General features: G+C 37.9%; 1 protein-coding gene across 1 annotated transcript in view; it reads right to left on the reverse strand.

Annotated features, from left to right (window-relative positions):
* Positions 1-23497, reverse strand: part of prex2 (phosphatidylinositol-3,4,5-trisphosphate dependent Rac exchange factor 2) — a 94218-nt gene that overhangs the window by 1837 nt on the left and 68884 nt on the right. The window contains exons 32-40 of the mRNA XM_023949895.1: positions 22808-22905; positions 22594-22722; positions 20441-20543; positions 19462-19605; positions 19244-19358; positions 8770-8836; positions 8216-8406; positions 5609-5711; positions 1118-1185 (exon numbers count right to left, since the gene is read on the reverse strand). Of these exons, the coding sequence (XP_023805663.1) occupies positions 1118-1185; positions 5609-5711; positions 8216-8406; positions 8770-8836; positions 19244-19358; positions 19462-19605; positions 20441-20543; positions 22594-22722; positions 22808-22905 (1018 nt within the window). The remainder of the gene's footprint in view (positions 1-1117; positions 1186-5608; positions 5712-8215; positions 8407-8769; positions 8837-19243; positions 19359-19461; positions 19606-20440; positions 20544-22593; positions 22723-22807; positions 22906-23497) is intronic.

The raw sequence follows: 23497 nt of genomic DNA on the forward strand, positions 1-23497 counted from the left end.
ATTAAGCGTATTTTTCTAAAAAGTAACTGCAGCACTTGCTGAGTAAGAAACTGTATAGTATAGCATGAAACTGGACCAAAAGGCTCTTCAAGTGTCAAAAGTTGCAGATCCGTGGATTAGACTTATAAAAAATAAATGAATAAATAAAATTAAGTCAAAATTACTTTATTGTACTTGTACAATAAAAAAATGTTTTTAATAGTCTAATAAAAAAATCTGAGTAATCAAATAAATAAATAATAAAAAATTAAAACAGAAAAAAATAAAAGTTAGCTTCAGCAAAGTGGACTAAGCTGATAAAGAATATCCTCAACTGAACTGCATTTATTATTACTCACCCATGAGTTATCCATGCTGTCCATTTGCTTGCCTTTACAATATTTATACCACTTTTTTGTACAACATGAAAGAGACGATCAAATAATTTACCCAGATAATCTGAGTTTATATAGTTTATAGAGTTTTCTTTATTTTAATGACTATGAAAATTGTAGATTCAAACTGAAGGCAAAAGGTGGCTACTTTGATGAATCTACAATATGACATATTTTCAGTTGTTTCACACTTTTTTGTTAAGTATAGAATTCCACATGTGTTAATGAAAAGTTTTGATGCCTTCAGGGTGACTCTACAATTTCCATAGTCATGAAAATAAAGAAAACTCTTTGAATGAGAAGGTGTGTCCAAACTTTTGGTCTGTACTGTACATCTATATAAAAACATATGAAGAATGAATCTGCAGTTGAGAACCAGGTTATCAGCCAAGTGGAAGTGTGTTCCTTTGAGGATGCAGACTGTGGGCTAAAATCAGTAATCTAGTTGTACAAAGACCAAAGAAATGGAACTCTTTGTCTACTTGCTTAATACTCAGCCTTAAGTGTTGGATTGGAGGTTAAATCACTGAATGTTCCAGGCTAGGACTGCAGCTCACTGCTCCCCCAGGGGGTAGGCTACCCGCTGGGGTATGATAGCTATAGGACTAACTATATCATCTAACAGGGAGCAAATGCAAAAACATTTTTTACTAATATTTCTCCTGGTAAGGATTTTTATTTCAGGCAAAACTCCAGATACGCTGACTTTCCTAAAGACCAATGAGCCACGACAAGACTCTTACCTTGGGACTGATGTGGGCGTTCGATCCCTAACCCCCAGATTCTTGGCAGAATTCTGAACTCTTGCCCCCTAAAAGATAAACAGACCCGCAACAATTAAGGGCCTCATAGATCGAGCTGAAACCGCAACAGTAAACGGGCAGAAACACAACAAGCCAGCTGACATTTGTGCTTTGTGAGAGCAGACTTTTGTTCTCTCCAAAAATCCCATTAAAGCATGACGGTGACTCACATTTTCCAGAAAAATAACCAAATATTTTGACTGAAATGTTATTTCGAGTCCGATTTTAATGGAATGCTTTGATGTGCTGGTAAACCATCAAAAATTGATGACTTTATTTTGGTGATTAAACTGAGTTTTTTATTCATAGACGTAAATTCAAACATTGATTCTACGGAACAGCTGACACAAAAAACGTGAGCTCACATTGCAGCGTCCGTGTTTATATTGTAAAATTCTCAAAAACGTCCAGACTGGAGAATTATTCCTCTTTTTGTGACATATTCAGGTTTTTGGCTGCTTTGTTTGAAGTCTTCTGAGGTTACCATGAACACATGAATTTCTAGATTCAAACCTTTTTTTTTGTGCTGCCTTCAGAAAAGAGAAAACACCAATCAGAGACGTCACCCGCTGCCTCTTTGAGGATGATGGCAGCATCCCTCCCAAACTGCAGGAGTTGACCTCTCAGTTCCAACTCTGACATCCAACAGTCTTCCCTGAGCTGCATCCAGCTCACAGAGGGCATCAACAATTATTCAGTTTATTTCATAGCATTTTTTCTGATGCTTTGAGACGAAATGTGAACCTTTGCAGAGGTAAGAGACAAAAATTTAGGGCATTTTTTCATTTGCTTTATAATTTTGGAGACCTACAAAATCATTTTTACTTTCTGAGGTCTTAGATTTGGTACACTTAATTTTTAAAATATTAAGTTTTGGACTTGTTAAACTATGACATTTAATCGAATCCGTACAAAGCAGCTATGTATTTCTCTAAATAGTTGCATTGTGTTTCATGAATTGAAAAACAAACGCAAAGAAATTAAATTATTACCGTATTGTCCAGAGTTTAAGTCGCATTACAGTATAAGTCGCAGGAGCCAAAAAATAAAGAAGAAAAAACGCTTATATAAGTCGCTCCTCAGTATAAGTCGAATGAAAAGAAATGTGACTTATGCTTCGAAAAATATGGTAATTTGTAAATTCATGCTTTAAATTGCATGACCTCTAATAGTGAAAAATGGTGGAGTAATCATGATTTGGCTTACATTGCAGATTAGTTCACCAAGTGACCACTAGGGGGTTTTACACAAAAATCTCAGTCATCTATAACTACAATATTAAACAGCATTACAACACAACTAAACTGTTTTATAGGTTGTACTGTTTTAGTGCTCTTATATAATAAACTAGCACAAACTGGCCCCCAAAAAGTGTGTGTGGTCTCTTGATTGGCAGGCTTAGCCACAAGGTCTGGACATTTCAACTGTAAAATAAAACAATCTAGGAAATCAAATTTATCAATTTTTTAAGAAGTTTTAGTTCTTTGCAAAAGTTTAAGGCAAGTGTGAAAAAATTGTGTAAACTAAGAATACTTTCTTGTATAAAAATAATATTACTTTCATCAAGTTACAAAATGCAAAGAGAGCAAACAACAGAAAAATCTAAATCAGGTGTCCCTTTCGCTTTTAAACCAGCATATTTATATAAATAAATATAATATAAATATATTATATATTATATGATATTTATATGATATATTGATGTATTATATGATATTTAGATACGATTTCACAAAGTCATGGATTTTGTAGGATTATAATCAGGTGTGTGATCAAATGATTCTACCAAATAGGTACTGATGATCATCAACGTCACACATCAATTGCAATCCAACCATGGAGTAAAACAGAAACATGTGTAAGAGGCTCAAGACCAGGTGAGGAACAGAAAAACCGCTACCTAGGAAAGGTTGAGGAAGATTGGTTCATGTCATGGTAAGACTGAGCACAGATCAAGTCACGAGTGCTTCCACTGCATCATCAAGGTCTATTCCTTCTCTCAGCTTTTTATGTGGGACAACATGCAGAATCCGTGACTTTCAAATACGTTTTATGCCCCACTAAAATGAAGTACTTCCTCAAAACATCTTTAAAAAGCTGTATTTTTCAGATACGAGTTGGGCTGAATAAAAGTTGGAACTCTCTTGAAAAAGTGCAAACAGTTTAACCCATATGGAATAAATGTGTTAATATTTACTTTAGCTATAACTGAGTGCGATAAAACTAAGGAGTGACGAGCAAAAATAAAGAGGAAATCTAGATTTTTTACGTCAAAGAACATTAAAATTACATTTACAACTCAAGCCATTTTACTGATAGGTTTTGTGCCTTAAGGTGTTGTTGACAGGAAACTATGCAATCAAATCTATGTGTTAACTTTTGCTCTCACTGAGGCTTTTGGATTCTTACAGAAACGCAGAGTTCCCAGAGCAGTCAGTTTACCGTGCCGCATACGTTAAGCCACGTTGGACCCAATGGAGCCTGCAGCTCAGATAATTATTCACTAAGCAGAAACAGGCTGTGGATAGAAAACCTCTCTGGCAGAAGATCTCTGCTCCCAGACTTTTGCTACAATAAACTCTGCCAGCGGCACCAGCGAGCTGCACACACAGGGAAAAAACCTCTATGCAGGCAGCAGAGCAGGTGAGAGTTACATTCCTTGATTAACCCAATTCGGATTAACTTAATTTCTGACCCAAGAATTTGTTACAGCACTCATAATTTAATGCAAAAATCTGCTTAAAATTTACACGATTTTCAGATTACAGTAGCTGCATAGTGCACTGTGTGTTCTTGACTTCATAGTACCTGTGTTCATTTCATTTGATGAATACCTTCATTCATATTGCCTCTCATTAATTTATTATATGTTTTGCAATCTTCTCTGACTACTGGCCGAATATAAAACAATCTAAAGCCCAGAGGTCCTGCAACAGACTTTAGAGCAACCGGTATATGTGATTGATCCTTTGACATTTCATCTCCAGCGTGAGTGTCCTTGAGCAGGAATGTAACACTGATTGACAGGTCATTAGAGTGAATACTTTCTCAGGAGTGCAATACTTCAAATCTTTGCTAACTCATTAATATTAGATCCATTACAGTCTTAAAGTGCATATTTCAACAGTCCAGTTCAATAAACGTGATTGACAGGACTTCTATTGATATCATGGCTGAATCGACATAATCTTCACAAATATGATATAGTTTAAAAACGTAAACATCACAGCTCTGTCCGACCACAGCGGGAGATCGGAATGTTTTTTTTTTTTTTTTTTTAACTTGTCCTGTCCAACAGCTAGGCAAACAGATGAGAGCTGAGGGCCTCTTGTGTTGGACATATTTTATTTTAACAAGAGGGGTTATTCATCTTCAGACAAACCAAAGGTATGTCTGAATAAACCCCTTTTGTAATTGAGGCCAAACTTTATTAATTTCAATCGTGTTTGAAAATCTTTGGTGTTGGACCGGACGGAAAAGGAAAGAGGGGAAGAAGAGAGAGGGACGTTAGAGAGAGGGGGGGGTAGGAGGGTGATAATAGGAGGGGAAGGGGGGTAAGACCATGAAGCAGCATAGAGCAGACAGGTTTACTGGTTGTTTATCGTTACGGTACGGTTCAAATGTAGTACAAAAAGGGCGGGGCCTGTTCACACACACTCAAATATTATCAACACACCTGCTAGCCGCAAAAATGTCCACATGTCAACATGTACACAAAACAGATAGTGTTCACGAACGCATACCTATGCCTTTAAACCAACTAGTGTGAAATCTTTCATTCATTCAATCATGCAAACTATTAGTGCAAAGGTGAGCTAACACCTGTGCTCAGGTGAGTGTTTATGTTCTTCTAAAATGGATGGTGGAATGTGAAAAGAAGGAGGAGGAGTGAGATCGGAATTTTTGATTAAGGTGTTTTTGAATGATCCAAGAAATGCTCACAAGCTTTTGTTGGCAGATCAAGAGATTATCATTACATTATGTGTGCAATGTTGTTAACTGTTAAAAAAAAGTGATTACTTTTATTCATATGAATATTTAGAACTATTACAGTTTAAAGTATCGTTTTCTTTTTCTTTTAAGTAAAGTGAATTTTGAAAGACAAAGCGGTGATAGAAAATGTTCAAACATTTCAAAAGGTTTCATCACTATTTAGGTGCAAAATAACAATTTCTCAAGAAATGTTTTGTCAATATTTAAATTTAGCTCAACATTCCGTTGAAATAAATGATGTCCACAATGTTTTTCAGAACGTGTATATAGTATGTTAAAGCTGAACTCAATTTTCTGTCATTTTGTTTAATGCAACACAAACTCAAACATCATCTGGAAGTAATATGACCAAACGTTTGTCCAGAATGGAAGATTTTGTTCAGGCTGTTTCCATTTCTGGGAATCATTCATGCAAATGAGCGTGTGCGTCATTTGTACCTGCTTCCTCATCACGTCAGTGGTCTGCATGATGCAGCGAGGGGGTAGGCCGTGATTGCGAGCCAGCAGGGTGGCCTGCTCCAGTGTCACACTCAGAGTGCAGCTGTTGATTCAACAGAAAACACGCTGTTAGGTCAAAACACTGTTGATTTAATTTGAAAATATCTACTGTTGATGGCTGTTTTTAATTTAAAATGATAAGAAGAAGGACAGTGTGGCGATTTTCTGGTTTATTTTCCAACCATTTGACAACCTTTTTGCACCTCTCCACACCTCATCATTACCGTCCGTCACGTACATGAATTAATCTTTTTTTTCATATTACTTCTACTGAAAGGTTAGTGACAGTCGGCAAACATGTTACATCTGGACAATGACAGCTCGCTCGTCTCTGCTTTAGACTGAGCGAAAGGCAGAGACTGTGAACCGGGAGCTGACCGTCAGCACCTGAGGAGCATCATCAGGATTGATGCTCATTGCAGGCTGAAAAGGAAGGGTCCAAGGACGAGTCAGTGTGTCTCCTGTGGACGATATGGCTTTGTGTGCGATAGGACTGTTGGCGTGAGCCTGTGATTCATTGGTTACAGCAAACTTTCTTCCCAGGCACATGCGTGGCCACACTTTCCCTCTCTCTCATCCCGACACACAAACACAGATGGCAAGGCATGGATAAATCCTTCAAGGGCTAGTGACAAGTGTGAAGGCTGCTGGGTGACCTTTGTATGATAACAAGCAGCTCCAGTGTATTGATCTGGGCCCTTTCCCTGCAAATTGAACTGTCCACACTCTTAACATTGAAAGCTTCACTTTCATTTAATAACATTGACTCTCTAAAATATGTTCGCAGCTTCATTTATCTTTTGGCTCTTTTATCTATCTATCTATCTATCTATCTATCTATCTATCTATCTATCTATCTATCTATCTATCTATCTATCTATCTATATATATATTTATATCAAAAGTAACTGTATCAAAAGTAACTGTTTCGGTAAATCAATGAAAAAAATGGAACCAAACAGTATTTTCCTGTAAGTGCATAGAGACATCCCACCTACAAAATAAACAAGGTTTACTTTCACACACCAGAATATTTCTAGCACTTTTATGGAGCTTCCCATGCTGACAAAAAGGGAGTTTGGGGGGGGTTAAATCATTCACAGAGGATCTTTAAATATCCCATCAGCTGGAGCAAGATGAAGGCCTGCACCAAATCTGTGTGCACAAAGCTGCACGGTTTCCCATTTCATTAGGGAGGGGGGAGATACTGAGAGATGATTTAAACCCCTCAGTTTTATGCTGTTCCAACCCGAATCCCATTTACATTGTCTGTTTCTGAAGAACCGAGTGCATGCTGTTAAATGAGAGGAGAGGGGAACACAAAGGAGGAAGAAGAAAGAGGGAAAATAACAGAAATCTGTCTTCCTTTACACTAAACGGGGGGGAAAAAGAACGATATCTGCAAATCGTTCAGCCTGTTAGTGCCGTTGAAAGTGGCGTCTTTTTCGTAAGACACTATCAAGTGTTTAGATTTGTTCTGGTATCAAAGGAAAAACCTCTCCCAATTTTTTTATGTGGTGGTGAGGAAGAGAAAAAAATCTGGAAAGGCACAAAGCGCACTGCGAACTGCTGATTCCAACAAAAATATTCCACTCTCCCTGTTATTAAAACTCATCCATCAAGCCAACGATCCAACCAATAGAGCTTGAGGAGGCTGCAACACTAATGAAACAATTTCCACACAATTATGGAGTATCCTGGCTTCTATAATTTTTTTAATCATCACATATTCTTTTTTTTTTCTTTTGCAGATATAGTCTTCTGTCAGCTTTAGGTAGCTATTTGTGAAGCTGCAGCTGCCAGAGTTGATGACACATTTTTCAGAGATGCTTCCACTCGTCTTTCCCTCTCCTGACTTCGACATGCTTGTCACTCTGCAGCTTTTACAGGCGGCGTTTAAGGAGAAAGCCGAAACACAAATAACCTCCAGTGTGGCAGCACGAGTCACCTGCTATGTCACACTACACTCAACATGCCTGTCTGGGTGAGTGTGCAATCGCACACAGAGATATAAACATGCATACACATGGGTTAATAAAGTAGCTCAAGTCATTGCACTGACAGGAACTTTCTATTAGAGCTCAGGCGAGCAGGCGGCTCCCTCTGCAGCTCTTTATCAAGCCATCAGTCACACAGAGGGCATGCACGAGCATGGGAGCCTGTGTGAGACAAAAAAGATATAGGAACTGTCACGGGGTGAAGAAAGAGGGCATCACAGGGATAGGCGGGCGGGCGGAGAAGACTATGAGATGAAGATGAAAGCTGAAACTGGAGATCAGTGATGACAAATGATCAGGATATTTCTGTGCTGATGCATGCTGCCCTCGCCAACAGGTGAATCAGGCAGACAGATAGTTTTCAATAAGACAGGAAGCCATCGACCTTTCCCACTCCTGTGTAAAGTGCTCTACCCACTTAAGACTCCATAATGTAGTCGTGGAAACAGCAAATCCTTTTAACGTCAACATCCTGCTATTAATTAAGGCAGAGAAATTTGTATGAACAATAAAGACCCGCCCAGGACGGAACCTGCAGCAGCTCACCCACCGATGAACGCCACTGTTGCACATGACGACATGCGTGGCTCCCAGGCGTGAGCAGAGCTCAGACGCCACAGTCAGCAGCCCCACTCCTGACGCCCCGCAGGCAGTGTACTGACAGGCGGCGGTGCGGCGACAGCTGATGAAGCTCTCCATGAGGCGGTAGAGATCCTCCAGAGCATTGAAGGGGCGCATAAACTGGACAGAGGCGGAACAGAAGAGGTTAGACCAGACATAAAGGAATCAAACTGAGAATTGTGACGATTTATGCTCTTTAGGTCGTCTTGAGGAGATTCTGTATTGATATTTCATTATTTAGCTGCAGAACCTCTCCAAACAATCATTAATTAACAAATAAACAAAAAAAAATAATATAGTGAATGATCTTTTTAACAATTGTCTTTTTAAAAATGTCATACTTTGTTCCTCTCTGCTGGATCTCATCAATGGGCACTCTAAACCTGCAAACTGAAAAACCTTCCTATGTCATAGAAATGCACAAATGCTCCCCTGTAAATGCCCGTACACACAATAAAACACACAAGGTTTTAAAAGTCACACCTTATCTATGAGAGCAGCTTTGGGTGATGTGCTAGGCGTCATGTTGGACTGATCGAGGAAAAAGGCCCTGCAGGAGACAAAGCACAGTTGGTCTACCAAGATGGAGATGTAAAGTTGTTGATTCTGTGGCACCACAGCATGAAATCAACAACGTTTCTCTGCATCATTAGGTCATCGAGAACTCTGGCAGCCTCTCTGGAAAAGTAGGCCAGCTGCTTATTATGGAGGACCAGCATCTGACCATCAATCATCAGAGTAACTTGGGCGCAGCGAGGCAGAAACACAGACTAAGCATCTCTTGTCCTGGGCGTCATTCCAAATGTCACTGTCTCATTCATTCACAGAATGAATGAGACTGGATGAAGCTGTTCTCCTCTTCCTCCACTGGAGGCAGTACTGCAATCTGTTTAAAATACAGGTTGTCTACAATAAAGGCTACATTTACTAACCCACAGCCTTTGGACGGACTTCATTATAAAGTATTGGATTTATTACGCAGTTCTGATATCACACATATAATTAAAAGAATCCGTGAAGCACATCTCATCTATTTGCATTAATTCTGCTCTCAAGTAATTAGAATGGGGCCAAGAAGGCATTCATTATGAGAGGGGTATTGCTTTATGACATAACATTAATTAAATCAATTAATCAAAGTGTTGCTCCACACCCCGGATTCAGAATTTGTAATTAATAATAGACCGTTCCGTTGAAATAAAAAAAGGCGTTCTGCAGGAAATATGTGTGCAGCAAGCAGGACACTGAATCCTGAAACATTCAGCTAATTCTCTAATGAGTCTGAAGACTGAGTAAATTTACCAAAGCTCCAACACGTACTCTATTTAGATCATTACCGGGAACATTTTACACATTCACTTGTTGCGGGTTTCCAAGCACCGAGTCACCGTCCGTCACGTTACACATTAACCTCGCAGCACGAGATGAGCAAAGTTTACAAAGTGTTCCGATGGAGCTAACAGCTCGGGTAATAGGTTCAATATGGCCTCATTATTGAAAAGATGCTCACATTGAGAAGGAGGAGGCACAGTTGGAGGACAGTGATTAAAACTCAAACTCTTGAGATGAAAGATAATACTACAAAATATTAGATGATATACCCTTAAGTTGTAATGTTTCTTTAAAAAATGGCTTCTGTTTTATGTAATAATTTGTAGTAGCAGTTATTTCCATCAAAGTGTGTTTGAGCCAAAATGTCTTTCAATCTGTTGTAAATATAAATCTTTACTGTGTGCATTCAAGCAAGTCTGCAAAGAAATGAGAAAAAATGTAGGATAAGAAACTGTGCAAAAATGATCCACAGTGAAATTTCCAGCCAATCAATCCTGCAAAATGTTTTTTTTCTTTTTTTATCTAAAAGACGCACTCCAATGAAAATGGTGTTTTTGGTGTTTTTAATACGTTCTTTTGCTATTTTTCTGATGACGCAGGTCATCAAGTAAATCATTAAGTTTTAAAATGTGTCAATTTAAAACAACATTTATTGTAAAATGTAAAATCAAAGAAATAAACATTTTAGTTGATTTAGTAGATCGATTTGAAACAATATGACTGGAATCTGACTGGTTACGTGTAAATTTCCCACAATAATCTAAACAACTGAAGTTTTATTGTCATTTCTGATGAGCACCTTTAGTTTTTTTAGTGTTTTTAACATTTTTCTAGCAGCATTTTTCTAATTATGGCCGACATTTATAAAGAGAATAAAGTTTAAAATTGCATTTCTGAGTATTTCATTATTCAAATTGTCGTGAATCAGGAGCAGACAAAAAAAGGTACAGTTGGAAAAAGAGCTTGTTTCTACACAAGCTGCCTGCTCCAAGCTTTCAGTTCGGGGTTGCTCCATGCCAATGGTCCCGCCAATAACTCGGTGAATTTCAAACTGCCACAGGTTTATTGATTTTGACCAAAAATGACATTAACATAGTTTAGAAAAAGAAGAAAAAAAGAAACTGTGAACGCTTTTAAAATAGATCAAAAGATGATTGGAGTGGAACTTTAAAGTTAAATATCAAATATTTGGGGTTACAGTTTGGTGAAACTAGATTTCTGATGCTGTTTCACAGCAACATTTTGTAAAACGTATATTAAAACGTATTGTATTTGTTTCGCTAATGCAAAATGTATTTCTTAAATGAACAATAAATAAATAAATCAATTCTCATGAGTTTTTAAATACAAAGTGGACCTGCATTACACCTGAGCACAGCCAAAAAGAAAAAGAGATGCATGGCTAAAAAGGGGCTGTTTAAGAGTGGCTTCCACTGTTTTATAATTGTCTGGCAGTCAAGCTTTATCTCCTCATCAAGCAGTTACTATAAAATAATCCACAAGAACATTGTAGGTGTAGGAGCAACAGCATTTCTTCTGTTATGTAAGCCGTTTCCTCCTCACATCTTTGCGTTTAGTAGCTATCAAGGCAACCATGGATAAAGCAAGCCTGTAGCTCTTGAGGCAATAGTTAAAGCCCCGCCGACTACACATGCACACACACAACTCAGCCAATAGGTTTTCACATGAGCCTATAATGGAGAACCTGGCTGCAAGCCAAAGATGACCTGCTCACTGTCTAGTGGGTTTATTTTATTGGGCCAGGGAGAACCTCTGATGCTCTTTCTTTCTGTTTCAGTTGTGACAAAACAAGCCTCTTTAAAGCTCAGGAGCAAATGAAAAAAAAGAGGCACGTATGCTTACAGTAGCACTGTGGGAATGACGATATTAGCTTCCCGCCCACTTAAAAAATGCAAAAGACATTTTTGAAATACAATCACAAAAAGAACATTTAATTAAAAAAAATTTGCCAAATAAACCAGACATTATTGTGTTCTATGACCCCTGATGCTTGAGGATTATTAAATTCTCCACAAACCCCGGCGGATGTAGTCAAGCTGCTTTAAGGCTAATGGGAGCATGGCAGTGTTCATGCTGCAAACACACCAGCAAGACCATGAGCAGGAAATGTGCTGATGTCACTTATTCACTGAAAGCCTTCCTCAGAATTGTAGGCAAACCAAAGCCAAATATAGAAAATTTAGCATAATCACAGTTTTTAACAGCAGTTGGGAAGATCTTCTAAAGTGAAGAAAAGGATCAGCGTTTGAAAAAATGCAAAGATTTCAGATGCCTTTTTTTAGTCTGACTTTTTTACAATGTTGATTCACATGTCAACTCTGAATTTTGAATTTTTTTCCTTGAAGTTTTGTCTGATTAAACTAAGGATTTGACTTTTACAAAAAAAAAATCATTTAGCCAACATGACTTAATATTTTATCAAAGTCCTCACAACTCGTCTTATTTTTTAAGGTTCTGAATATATCAAAAATATTGGCTTATCTCAAGGGTCTTTATTGTTTAAGTTAGAATTCGGATTAAAAAATTTAGAATTTATAAGCTTTCTTTTGCTAAATTTAATTTAAGGTATGTTATAGATTTCGACATTTTGTTTCTGAATTGTGTCATTGTTTCTTCAAGTTTCAAAAAGAATTCTCTTCATCCTGACATTAAAAAAAAGTAGTTTTTCCACCTTAAAACTCTGAGCTTTCTCTAATTTTAAATTGTAAAGTTTTCAAATTTTTGAGATTTTTCTCAGTGTTCTTAATAAAAAGACTAAATTCTGTCATGTATCAAAAATCTAAGTTTTTACTGGTCTAGAAATGTTGACTATTTTCAGAATTATTTTGAAATTTTTTAAATGTGATAAATCATCAGAAGTTTTCCAAAAATTCACTTTTTTTTCTCACTTTTCTCTCAGAGCTCTGTGGTTTTTTAATTGACATCTAAAACAAAACCCTAAATCCTGCCTTGTTTTTTTTTAAATAGTCACGTTCGTCTTAAAATTTTAGGAAAAAGAATCTAAATTTTCAAAACATTGAACCCATTTTTCTTTTGTGCTTGCTTAAATTTGCAATATTAAAACCTTCTTTAGTTGTATTTATTGCCATTCTAGTAACAATTTTTAAAAGAGGTCTTTTGTTTCCCCGAAAATAAACAACCAAACCCCTTTAGATCAACTGCCAGTGATGCTGTTTTAATTATAAAATAACCCATAAATATTTTTGGAATAACTACATTAAAAATGTCTGCTTATTTACTCACATACTCTTGGCTTCACACTACCTATCAAAAGGCTCTACTAAAGATACGAGTTATTTCATGGAAATGTAAAGCCTCATACGTGCAGAGCTGAAATGATTACAGTCCTGCAATGGTGGAATCAAAGAAAAGAATTAAATGAAGGCATCACAGCCCTCCAGGCTTAATAAAGACAGGTTCAACGCACAACGACTTCCTCAGCCAAAACGACTGTGGGAAAATATGGTAAAGGGCCCTTCTGCTTTATGAAAAATACATAAGAATCTCATCAAACCTTTAGGAAAATTCAATATTGCTATAAAACTTGAAGATCCCAGTGAATGAACTAAAAGGAAAAAGCAGATTTGGGGAACACAGCCTTAGTTTCTCTCCAATGCTCTGCCATAAATCACCTCCCATCCTCCCCAACCACACTTCATTTGTCATTGTTGCAACAGTCATGCTGCAACAATAGTGTGCTCACTTCATTCTGATGCCTGTTCATCCAGCTTCTAGCTTCAAAATGGATCATTTCTAATAAATGCAGGACTTTTATAACTCCTTTAGCATTCTTAAATATATTAGGATTCGAATTTATATTCAAGTAAAATATGTAAATTATTCATCAACTAATGAAAAATACTTTTATGAGGTGATTTTGTCAAAGGTGGGCCGGAATGTGTGTAATATTTGTGCTGATCCTTAGTATTTCTTTTGGTGTTGGGTGGTTTTGTATGTTGTGCTGTTTTGTTTAGTTTTTACTTTTGCATGCGGTTTAATTTTATTGGATCATGGACCTGATTACACACACCTGGACCTCATTGGGCAGAACCCCTCACCACTGCATAAATGGAACTCTGAGCAGTTGCCGGAGAGGGAAGCACCTGAGGCAGACGCACGCAGCGCAGTTGAAGCGTGCCGCAAGGAATGAAGCTCCGGTTGAGAGCCAAAGGAAGGCGGACCAGCTGATCGCCTTGAAGACGTAGCGGGAGCCGTGTGAGACGGGGGCGTCGACCGTGTGGAGGAACGCCGAGGCTGACCGAGAAGTTGCGTGTGGGACCTGAAGGCCTGACGATCGGTGCATAAAGGAAAGTCTGCTCTCCCGACCGGCCTGGATGCGTGTGGCTGATGTTGGTGTAACACCCTGAAGTTTTTTTCGTTTTTTGTGTGTTCGTTTCAGCCGCACAGACGCTGGTTTTTTCCCCTCCACGGCCGGATTCAACGGTGGACTTCGGGGGGGCGCGGCTTTGGGACTGGACTCTTTTAGCTGGGACTTTTAATCAAACTTTTATGTCTTTTATTTTTTTTACCATTTTACAGCTGTTTTTAGACTACTATTTATTAAATCCCTTTTTACATTTTTAATTGTTTCTAGTCATTTTTGCACAGTATTTTATCGAGCTGATTCAATCACCAGTGTGACAATTTCTCCCTTTGAAGGGCCTGAACTCTGTGCTAGAAGAAGCAGAAATAGAGACAAAAAAGGAAAATTTGCGAAGCGGACAATCACCAGCAACCAGAATTTAACATTCATGTCCAATAATGACAAACTTTTATGAGTTTGTTTACAAATACCTCACAGTTGGTGGAGGAATAACCTACAACCACGTTGTTATCTGGTGATAACAGATGACCAGCTAGCAATCCATGAATTAAAACAACAGAAAAAATGCGATACATCAACTTGTTTGGCAGAGTTAAACGTCCTGGTTTGTTGCTCATCTTTTATCATCATTATACACCATTTATTAGCATGTGTGGGCTTTTATTATCCAGATAAATGAAAGATTTTTATCCAAGGAAAACAGACTCACTTTCAAAACAGCTTCGTGATATAGTGCAGAGTATGTATCTACTAAAACTCTGTAAAGAAGATTTTGAGTGTCTGTAGTAAAAGATCAATGAAGATACCTGCAAGGAGTTGTTTCAATAAATTAATAAATACAAGGTAAAATAATTGACCCAGATGAAGTAACCAGGCGGCAAGGTTAAGGATTTTTCTTTAAAAATTGTTTTGCTGCCCAGAACTCTCATTCAGATTACATTTTACTCAGCTTTCCTCATGAAACGATCATGGCTCTCCACTGAAATCCTTCCTATGATCACATTTAAGGAAATGTGACCTCCACATTTTATATTTCCATTTTTGACAGAAATGAGGAAGAGAGAGAAAGAACCTTGTCTGTTATTAAGTTAACTTGTTAGTCAATAAATTAAGATATGATTGTGTTTTCAGACATTTTTTGGATACATTTATTTCAAACTGATAATTTTTTATTTTATTGAAACAAATGTATCACATAAATAAATAAATTAAAATGAAGAAAAACAGTACCAAAGTTCAAAAACGGCTTTGGATCACTTATTGAGTCACCTTTTTCAATTCAATCCAAACTTAAATTTATATAAACAGTATTTTTACAGAATTACATGAAACAAAATTATACACCAAAAACAATTAATTACGACCAAAAGATTTTTGTAAAACATAACAGTGAACGTTGTTGACTCCCTTATATCTATTGATCATATCACCTTTTATATTTGCTTTACATGCTTTTTATTGGATTAGGAATTTTTTTGTATTTCCTGAAGCCATATTTATTATCTCTCACATTGAAGAGCCTTTAAATGCTCTTTGGTAATTGGTTATTTTTTATTTTGAACATGATTTTAATTATTTTGAAATCAATCTGGTGGCCGCATATTCATAATTTATTTTATTTTTTTTAATTGACTAAGACAGTTTCTAAAAGCCTTTTAATATAGTGGAATGACAGATTTTGCCATGAGAATTTGCATTTTGCATACGATTTTTGTGAACATTCGATTTGTGTAAGTTCAAAGTCTCAGTTTATTCAGAATAAAGCCTTCTTTAATACTGTTATTTATTTGACATCACTTTAAAAATGTGTTTCTGCTCAACATTTTGTCCTCAGAAGAATATTGCTTATTTAAAATAGCAGTGCATTTAACATTAAAAAAGAAAAGAAAATGTTCTTTTTTATATAGTTTTGATAGTAATTTTTCTACAGCTATAGACACATTTGATTTCTGAATATTAGTAGTACATCAGAGGTTTAAAGTTCATGACGAAATCTCAGAATTAATGCAGTCTGGCTGACAATGCGAAAACTCTGAGCACACCCCTGGAGTTCATTCAGTTCAGGATTGCGTGTGAGGTGATCTTTCTGCCTGTCATTCATCCTCTGGCTCCAGCCCACATGTGGGTTCAGCCCAACCCTGCTGCGGCCCAGCACCAAGGATAACGAGCTGTCTGAGGTTGGAGCGCCACAGTGAAGAGCAAAGTGACATCTCAGCTGGGTTTCTGGTCAGCTGAAAGACTGATGGCAGCTGACAAAAGAAAACGAGACAGACCAATGATTGCTGAAAATTAAGTGGGAACACTTACTTCTTTTTCTTGAATTCGCTAAGTGTGTGTGGCTTGTAAAAAACTTTATTTTCTTTGTTTACAATGGGGCAAGAAAGTATTTGTCAGTCACTAATTCTACAAGTTGTCTCAATTAAGGAACAACTATCTATCTCCTTCTCTTGAAGACAACTGTCTTTATCCACAGAAGAACACTTTGACTTCATTTCTATGACTCAGACATTTGCCAGCAACATGAAGCCTTTTGCTTCCGCACTGACACTCTTTTTAAAATAAAACTGACAGAAGACACATAAAGTTCACTGAAGAGCCACAAGGGGCTCGTTGTGCTCCAATATTTAACTGTTCAAGTCACAGACCAACACACAAGCACTATTTGTATTTGTGCAAATTTGTAAATGACAATGAATTCAAATAATACCTCTTCTGTAAAGTATGGTACCTTTGTGCGTCTTGGTTTTTCAGCCTTTATTTTCATCATCTATTCATGCCAGTGTTTCATCAAGCACATTTTTAAAGTCCCACTTTATTCATCTTTTGATATATTGTAAAAGCGTTTCCAGTAGGTTTTTATTTATGACCATGCCATTTTTAGCCAAAAAAAAAAAAAAAAAGTGGTTTTCTACATAGTGGCAGAAGTTGATCTGTTCTGCGTTGTGGATGGGACTGTTGGTGGGTGTAAGCCTTCCATAATTTCCCATCATCCCGTTGTTTACGCTCTCTCCCACTAGCTTACAGCCCCTGACAACCCCAACTTAACATTAGCAGCGCAACAAAAATGACCAGCAATCTCGGACCTATCCAGATGTGCAGTTTTGAGCTAGATGCCAGCTCGGATGAGGAAAATGAAGATATGACTGCATGTATCTGTCTGCAAATGGATCTGAGCAGGCAGCTTGTAGTTTGTTTATATCAACTACAGCTACTTTTCAAACTGTATTTTTTTGTCTCCTCCTGATTCCCTACCATTTGAATAAATACTCAGAAACACAGTTTTGAGCGTAATTTCTTCATATATGTCCAGATCATGGGAAAATGCTACAAGAATATGTTAAAAACAACAAAAACACCCACCATTTCCATTGGAGTGGGTCTTTTATGGATTGTATTTAATTTAAGTGCAACCCCATTTCTTCTGAAATGTTCTGCAATGGATTTTATTTTTAATTCTATGAAACGGCTGAGATTAGTCTGAAACATCGCCAAAGTGACCTACAGTTGGTATGGTATTGCGTTAAAGACCCACTGTGAGGAAAATTGTGTTTTTTGTGTTTTTAACATGTTCTTGTGGCCTTTTTTCTGATTATGGAGGGCATATATTAAGACTATTAAGCTTTTTTGAGTATTTCTTTATTCAAATCATCAGACGATTTGAGCAGACGAGAAAATGCTGTTGAAAAATAATATATTTATTACGTGGAAAATACGCTGAACTGGCCAAAGGTTCCCTGCTACAAGCTCTCAACAATGGCGAGGTGTAGAGGGGGCGGGGTTGATCTGCACCAGTGGTCCCACCCAAAACTCAGAAGTGAATTTCTGAATAACTACTGCCTCTCTACAGATACTGTGTCCTAGGAAACGACACAATTTTTTTTATATTCGCAAAAAAACTGTATAATCATAATTAAAAGACCACTGGGAACACCTAAAATAGATCAAAATTGATTTAAGTGGGTCTTTAATTGGTTCAAATATTTACAAGTTATCACAAAATGTTTGTAAAAACTGTAGAGTTGCTCATCATGTTTTTAAAATGAATAATGGAAATGGATCAGACTGATGTGCCTGTGAAGCAGAGAGCTGGCTCCATCCAGAAAAATATTGATCTAGTATTTTGTGATTCAACATGCTCTGTGAGACCTGAATGACAGATTTGAGCACAGACTCCAGCATGTTCTCTGAAGTGGGCCTGTCTGCATCCTCACCTAAGACCACTAAAGCTCCTCACGACAACGGCTTGATTTTCTGGGGTTCATTAGACGACTGCAATGCGCTGTTGCTTAGAAAAAATGCAAAACATGATACAATTTCAACAAACATAAAACGTAGATTTTCTGAAACGCAGTGATCATTTTAAAATATGACTCGGCCTCATAAAATAAAAATGACTTTAGTGGTGAAAGGTCAACAGCAGAGAGAGCAGAATAAAGTATTAGAAATGACATTTAAGGTGCTGATCTCTCCACAACAGTGTTAACACGGAGAGCCAAACCAAATAAAAGAGATGGTGCAAAAGGCCAATTTTATGCCACAAAGGTTAAAAAATCTCCAAAGAGTTCCAAGGAAAACTAGTGACATAAAGAAACAGGAAAGCAGTTAAGATTCATGCCATGTTATCGCTGCTCGGTTTGCCTTTGGGAAGTCCCAATGCTCACTCGTGAATCTATAAAAGCTCTTGATAAACAACATTGTACTATTTTGTACTGCTGTAAATAAATCATTCAACTTCCTTCAGAATGTCCCTAAATAATAAGATTATGACTTTACCATGAGCACTTTGATCGTAGCGTTCCCGCTGAAGTTTATCCACAGAAGCATATGGCAGCTTAGCACTTTTCTTTTTTCAAAGTGAAATGGCACTTAAGGAATTATCGGTCTATAAAGAGCTACTTAAGATTCAGGAAGTTGCATAAAATAAAGTTTTTCATATGTCGTTCCCCCTCATTAAGTTATGCATTCGTGACAAATAACAAGCACTGTGGAAACCAATAGGGCGTGAGGTAAGCGAGTGCAGCAGCTGCACAGAAGCACTGCACCAAACCTGGGGACGTGCTGGGTATTCTCATCCAATCACTGCTTCCCCTGCTGTGAGTGCTCACAACCAATCACAAAACAGCCCCACTGCGCCCCTCTGAGCCAACCACCTTGAAGCACATGCTGAGTCTTGGAGAAGTTTAGTTAGAAGGTCATTTTCATGTATTTTATCTGAAAAAAAGCTGCTACATTATACAAAACGAGCATTATAGACCAAATAAGAAGGTCTCTTTAATATACCTTAATCTCTTGTGGTACTGTTTGACCTTATCCAGGGAGGCAGCATTGATCCGTGCCTGGTATTCCTCCACTGAAATGCTGTCTCTGTAGTAGTATCCCTCCATACTCTCCAAAGCTAGAAAGGATGAAAAAGTAAAGTTAAGGTGAGCCACAGTTATTCTGACTTCATGCAGAACCAATAACTGGTCATCATAGCTCCTGAACCAGTCCCACTTTACCTTGTGTGAAGAGCACTGGGTAGATCTTGACGCCTCCTCTGCTTTTCAGCCTGTAAGGGAGCTGTGCAAAGTGGAAACTCTCCAGGTAGAAACAGACCTTTAAGGCCTGCCGAGTGCCTTCTACTTGGTATGAAATGGGCGTATCTACACATGGAGAAACATGAGATCGCTAAAAAACGAATACTTTCAGATGAAGATGAAGTACAGTAATACAAAAAGTTAGATCTAAAAAAATTACACCTGAAAGAGGAGCCTTTTTAAGGCTTTCTTTTGTTTTACTCAAAAGTGCAGTTTTGTTTAAAGAAAAACAACTCCACTTCAACATTTCACTCAATTTAAAATAAGATATCAGTTCAAAGTATAATGTTGAATAATCATGCTACAAAGGAAGACATTTCAAGTTTCTTTGCTCAGGCAACATGGAAGTAAGAGGTGTATAAATTGCAAGTTTGTTGAAGAATTACTGAAAAAGTTAATCGCGAATAGGGGTGCACAATATGAGGAAAACCCGCTATATTTGTAATCAATATTGCGATGACAATATAACTTGCATAACAACCAAAAACATTTCCATTTCAATGCTACAGTTTAATTTAAATAAGAGTAAAAATAACAAATTATACTCCGATCTACATAGGAGGCGAAGGTCTAACATGAAAGGGCTTCATCCAATTGGTCAAATGCATAAATGGATATATCTGATTCGTTAAATAATTCAAGCTGCCATAAGATTGTTTTTTAATGTAACCATTTATTGCAATTTTTGCCATCTTTTGCAATATTCATATTGCACAGCTTGCAGGCCTTATCGAGAAGTTCTGATTTAGTACGACACTCCCTTTTTACAGACTAAATTTAGAAGACGAAAAAGATAAAAGTTTGTAATAAAACATTAGTTATCATATGAAAAGACTTTAAAGCCTAAGTTAAATGGCTCAAATGGATGTTTATTTATGGTAAAAAGATTGACAGCACATACTGGCAACCAGCGGTTCTCCTTCAAATTGCTGGAAGTAAAAAGTGACTTTTTCCAGATCCATAAGGGCCACCTGGGTGTCCTCCAGCATGGCCTGCTCGTCAGTCTGAAGAAGGAAAAGGATGGAGGCAAAATTGAAGTAATCCACCAAAAAGTAACTTATAGTTATAGAAAATATGTTTCTTGGTTTCATAGGAGCTCCAAACAGGCTGTAGGCAATTTTATTTCACTCAAACACAGGGTCCTCACACTTGGACCATCTACATGTTTGCTGTTTATCTCTGACTGTCCTTTTTTCTAGTAGTCTGCTGGTGGCCACAGCTGGATGTCGAACCCCCCCCCCCCCCCCCCCCCCCCCCCCGTCTTACCATCCGCCAGATGCAGAGAGCAGACGGGAGGGGTGTCAGTAAAAGGTTTAGGGACCTCTGTCTGAGAGCGTTTTCAAGGCAGCACAGATGAAACCCAGCTGTTCCCTGTGAAGTGATGCCTGTGCGCTGTAAAGGATGTCACACCAACACATTCCTCCACTGATATGAGTGTACACAAAACTCAAACTCGCGGTAAACAACAGCTTCACTCCTGTAGCCTTTCATGTGGCGACCCAGAAAGGATAGAGCGGGAAGATCTCTTCAGGTGGTAAATCCTTGCTCAGTTCCACAGGGGATTTGAAAAGGGAAAGTTTCCCTGAATGTGTGAAGAAGCAGAAAAAATGGGTCTGGTGTTGGTGTTCATTTAAGGGGAGCAAACTTATTGTTTTCTAGAATCAACTCCTGTTGTTTACTGGATTGCTGTTTCCCCTTAAGTTAAAAAAAATATCAACTGATATGGTTGATATCAAATATCAACCATATCAGGTAAACCTTCTGCAGCAGATCATCACATTCATGTTTACATTATTTTTCGTTAAAATAAACTTCAAGAAATCAGCTAAATTTCTCCTCTTAAAATCAAGAAGCATTTATTGTAAAATATAAAATTAACACCGTCATGCTGTATGTCGCTAGTTCACAAAGTACCATTTAATATAGCATCAGCTTGAATGGAAAAAGACTGACGAATATTTTTTTTATAAATGGAAATAAATTCTGGCATGAAGAAGTTAGGGGCAAAAACATTTTTGTTTACTGACTTAAAACTGACTGTAATCTAACTAGTTCAGTGTAATTTTCTGACATTAATCTAATCAACTGGAGAATTCTTGTCCTTTCTGATCAGTACTTTTCATTTAAATACTAAGAATAGGTATTGTTGCGTGTCTCATGTGTTGGTTTTAAGGTCATACCAAGAAGCTCTGCAGTTAAAGACAGACCCACTCTGATGAAAAGTGGGTTTTTTGGTGTTTTTAACATGCTGTGGCTTTTTTCTGATGATGGAGGGCATATTAAAAAAAATATTGAGCTCAAAATTGTACCTCTGAGTACTTTTTTATCCAAATCTTGCATCAGGAGCAGACGGGGAAAAGAACTGTTTGAAAAAGAGCTTGTTTGTTATGTGGAAATATGCTGGGTGGGGCCACAAGCTCCCTGCTCCAAGCTCTTAGCAATTGAGGAGGGGAAGGGCGGCGGGGTTGCCACCTGACCCGCCCACAACTCAGAGGTGAATTTTGAATGACCTCCCCAGAAACTGTATACAAGAAAATGACACAGGTCGTTTTAATTTTGGCCAAAAACGGGATACTAGTAATTAAAAAATCACTGAGAACACTTAGATCAAAGGATGATCAGAGTGGATATTAAGAGCTGCTGTGCAGAGGGCAGGGAGCAGCAGATCTGATATGGGATCCAACTCAGCACTTTGAGCACAGGACCTCAATGATTCAGACTTACACGTCACGCAGTCACAGCGCGCAAACCTCAGACTCAGCAAATTCAGATGATTGTTTGGGTACCCACAGCGCAGAGTGCTCTTGCCTGATGATGCAGACTATTTCAATTAAAACAATTTCAAACACCACCATCTGTTTTCTTTTTTGGGTTAAAAACTGAGGGCTGGATGCCACCTAACTCATTACTAACAAGCCTCTCAGTTTAAGGAGTCACGTGATGAAATTCCCTTGAGTGTGTGTTAAATGATTGCAAATCAAGGCCTCAAATTCCTATGCTTTTGAAAGCATCATAAAATATTGCCAAGTGTTGGCAGAGGAAACTGCTGCTCACCAGATTCGGGGAGAGAAGAGACTGGAAGTGGAACAGGAGGCCAGCGCTGGCGATCTGCTCCAGCCACCGGCGGCTGGCTTCCTGGGCGTCGGGAAAGTCCTGGTCCAGCTCTTTTCCAACATTATAAAACTACCAGTGAACACGAATAAAGAAAAACGGAAGGTGAGCACAGGAGAAGAAGCATTTGAGCTGAAAAGGAGCCGATATCATCTACCTGGTTGAGGACAGCGAGCAGGTGCTCAGAGAAAGCACACACTGATGCAACAAGAGACTGACAAAACACCATGTCCCGCCGCAGCTGGATCTCTGAATCTAGACACCAAACAGAGCAACGTCAAAAGACAACTTGTCAGGACACATTTCTCACAAAAGATTCAGAAATACAATTGAGCAGAACAAAAGAAAGGATTAAAAAATGACACCCTTAAGAAGGTTGAATGAAAACTCTTAATTAACGGTTAATTAGACAAAATGAAACAAAAATCAAGCAAAAATGGAGAGGGTGGTTTTAATATTTACCTTTTAGGTCTATTACAAGAAAATCAGTCTTATTGCTACTCCAACCTCCTCAACCCCCTTTTGTCCCCTTTCTTATGTGCCCTTATACCCCCCCCCCCCATCTCTCACACCCCACTCTCTCCTTTTCATTTCTTTATACAGTCCAACAGAAAATGTATGCAAATGTAAATTTTATCAATAAAGTTTAGTCTCAAATACAAAAAGGGTTTGTATAAATATATACCTAGTGTGTCAAAATGTTCATAATTCCCTATTGTAACAGTAAAATCTGTCCAACACAAGAGGCCTTCAGCTTCTATCTGCTTGCTCAGTAGCTGGACGGGACACGTTAAAAAAATAAAATAAATATATATATATATATATACCGGTGGGTGTGTGGGTGTGT

The sequence above is a fragment of the Oryzias latipes genome, chromosome 20 (assembly GCF_002234675.1).
Source record: "Oryzias latipes chromosome 20, ASM223467v1".
Taxonomy (NCBI): domain Eukaryota; kingdom Metazoa; phylum Chordata; class Actinopteri; order Beloniformes; family Adrianichthyidae; genus Oryzias; species Oryzias latipes.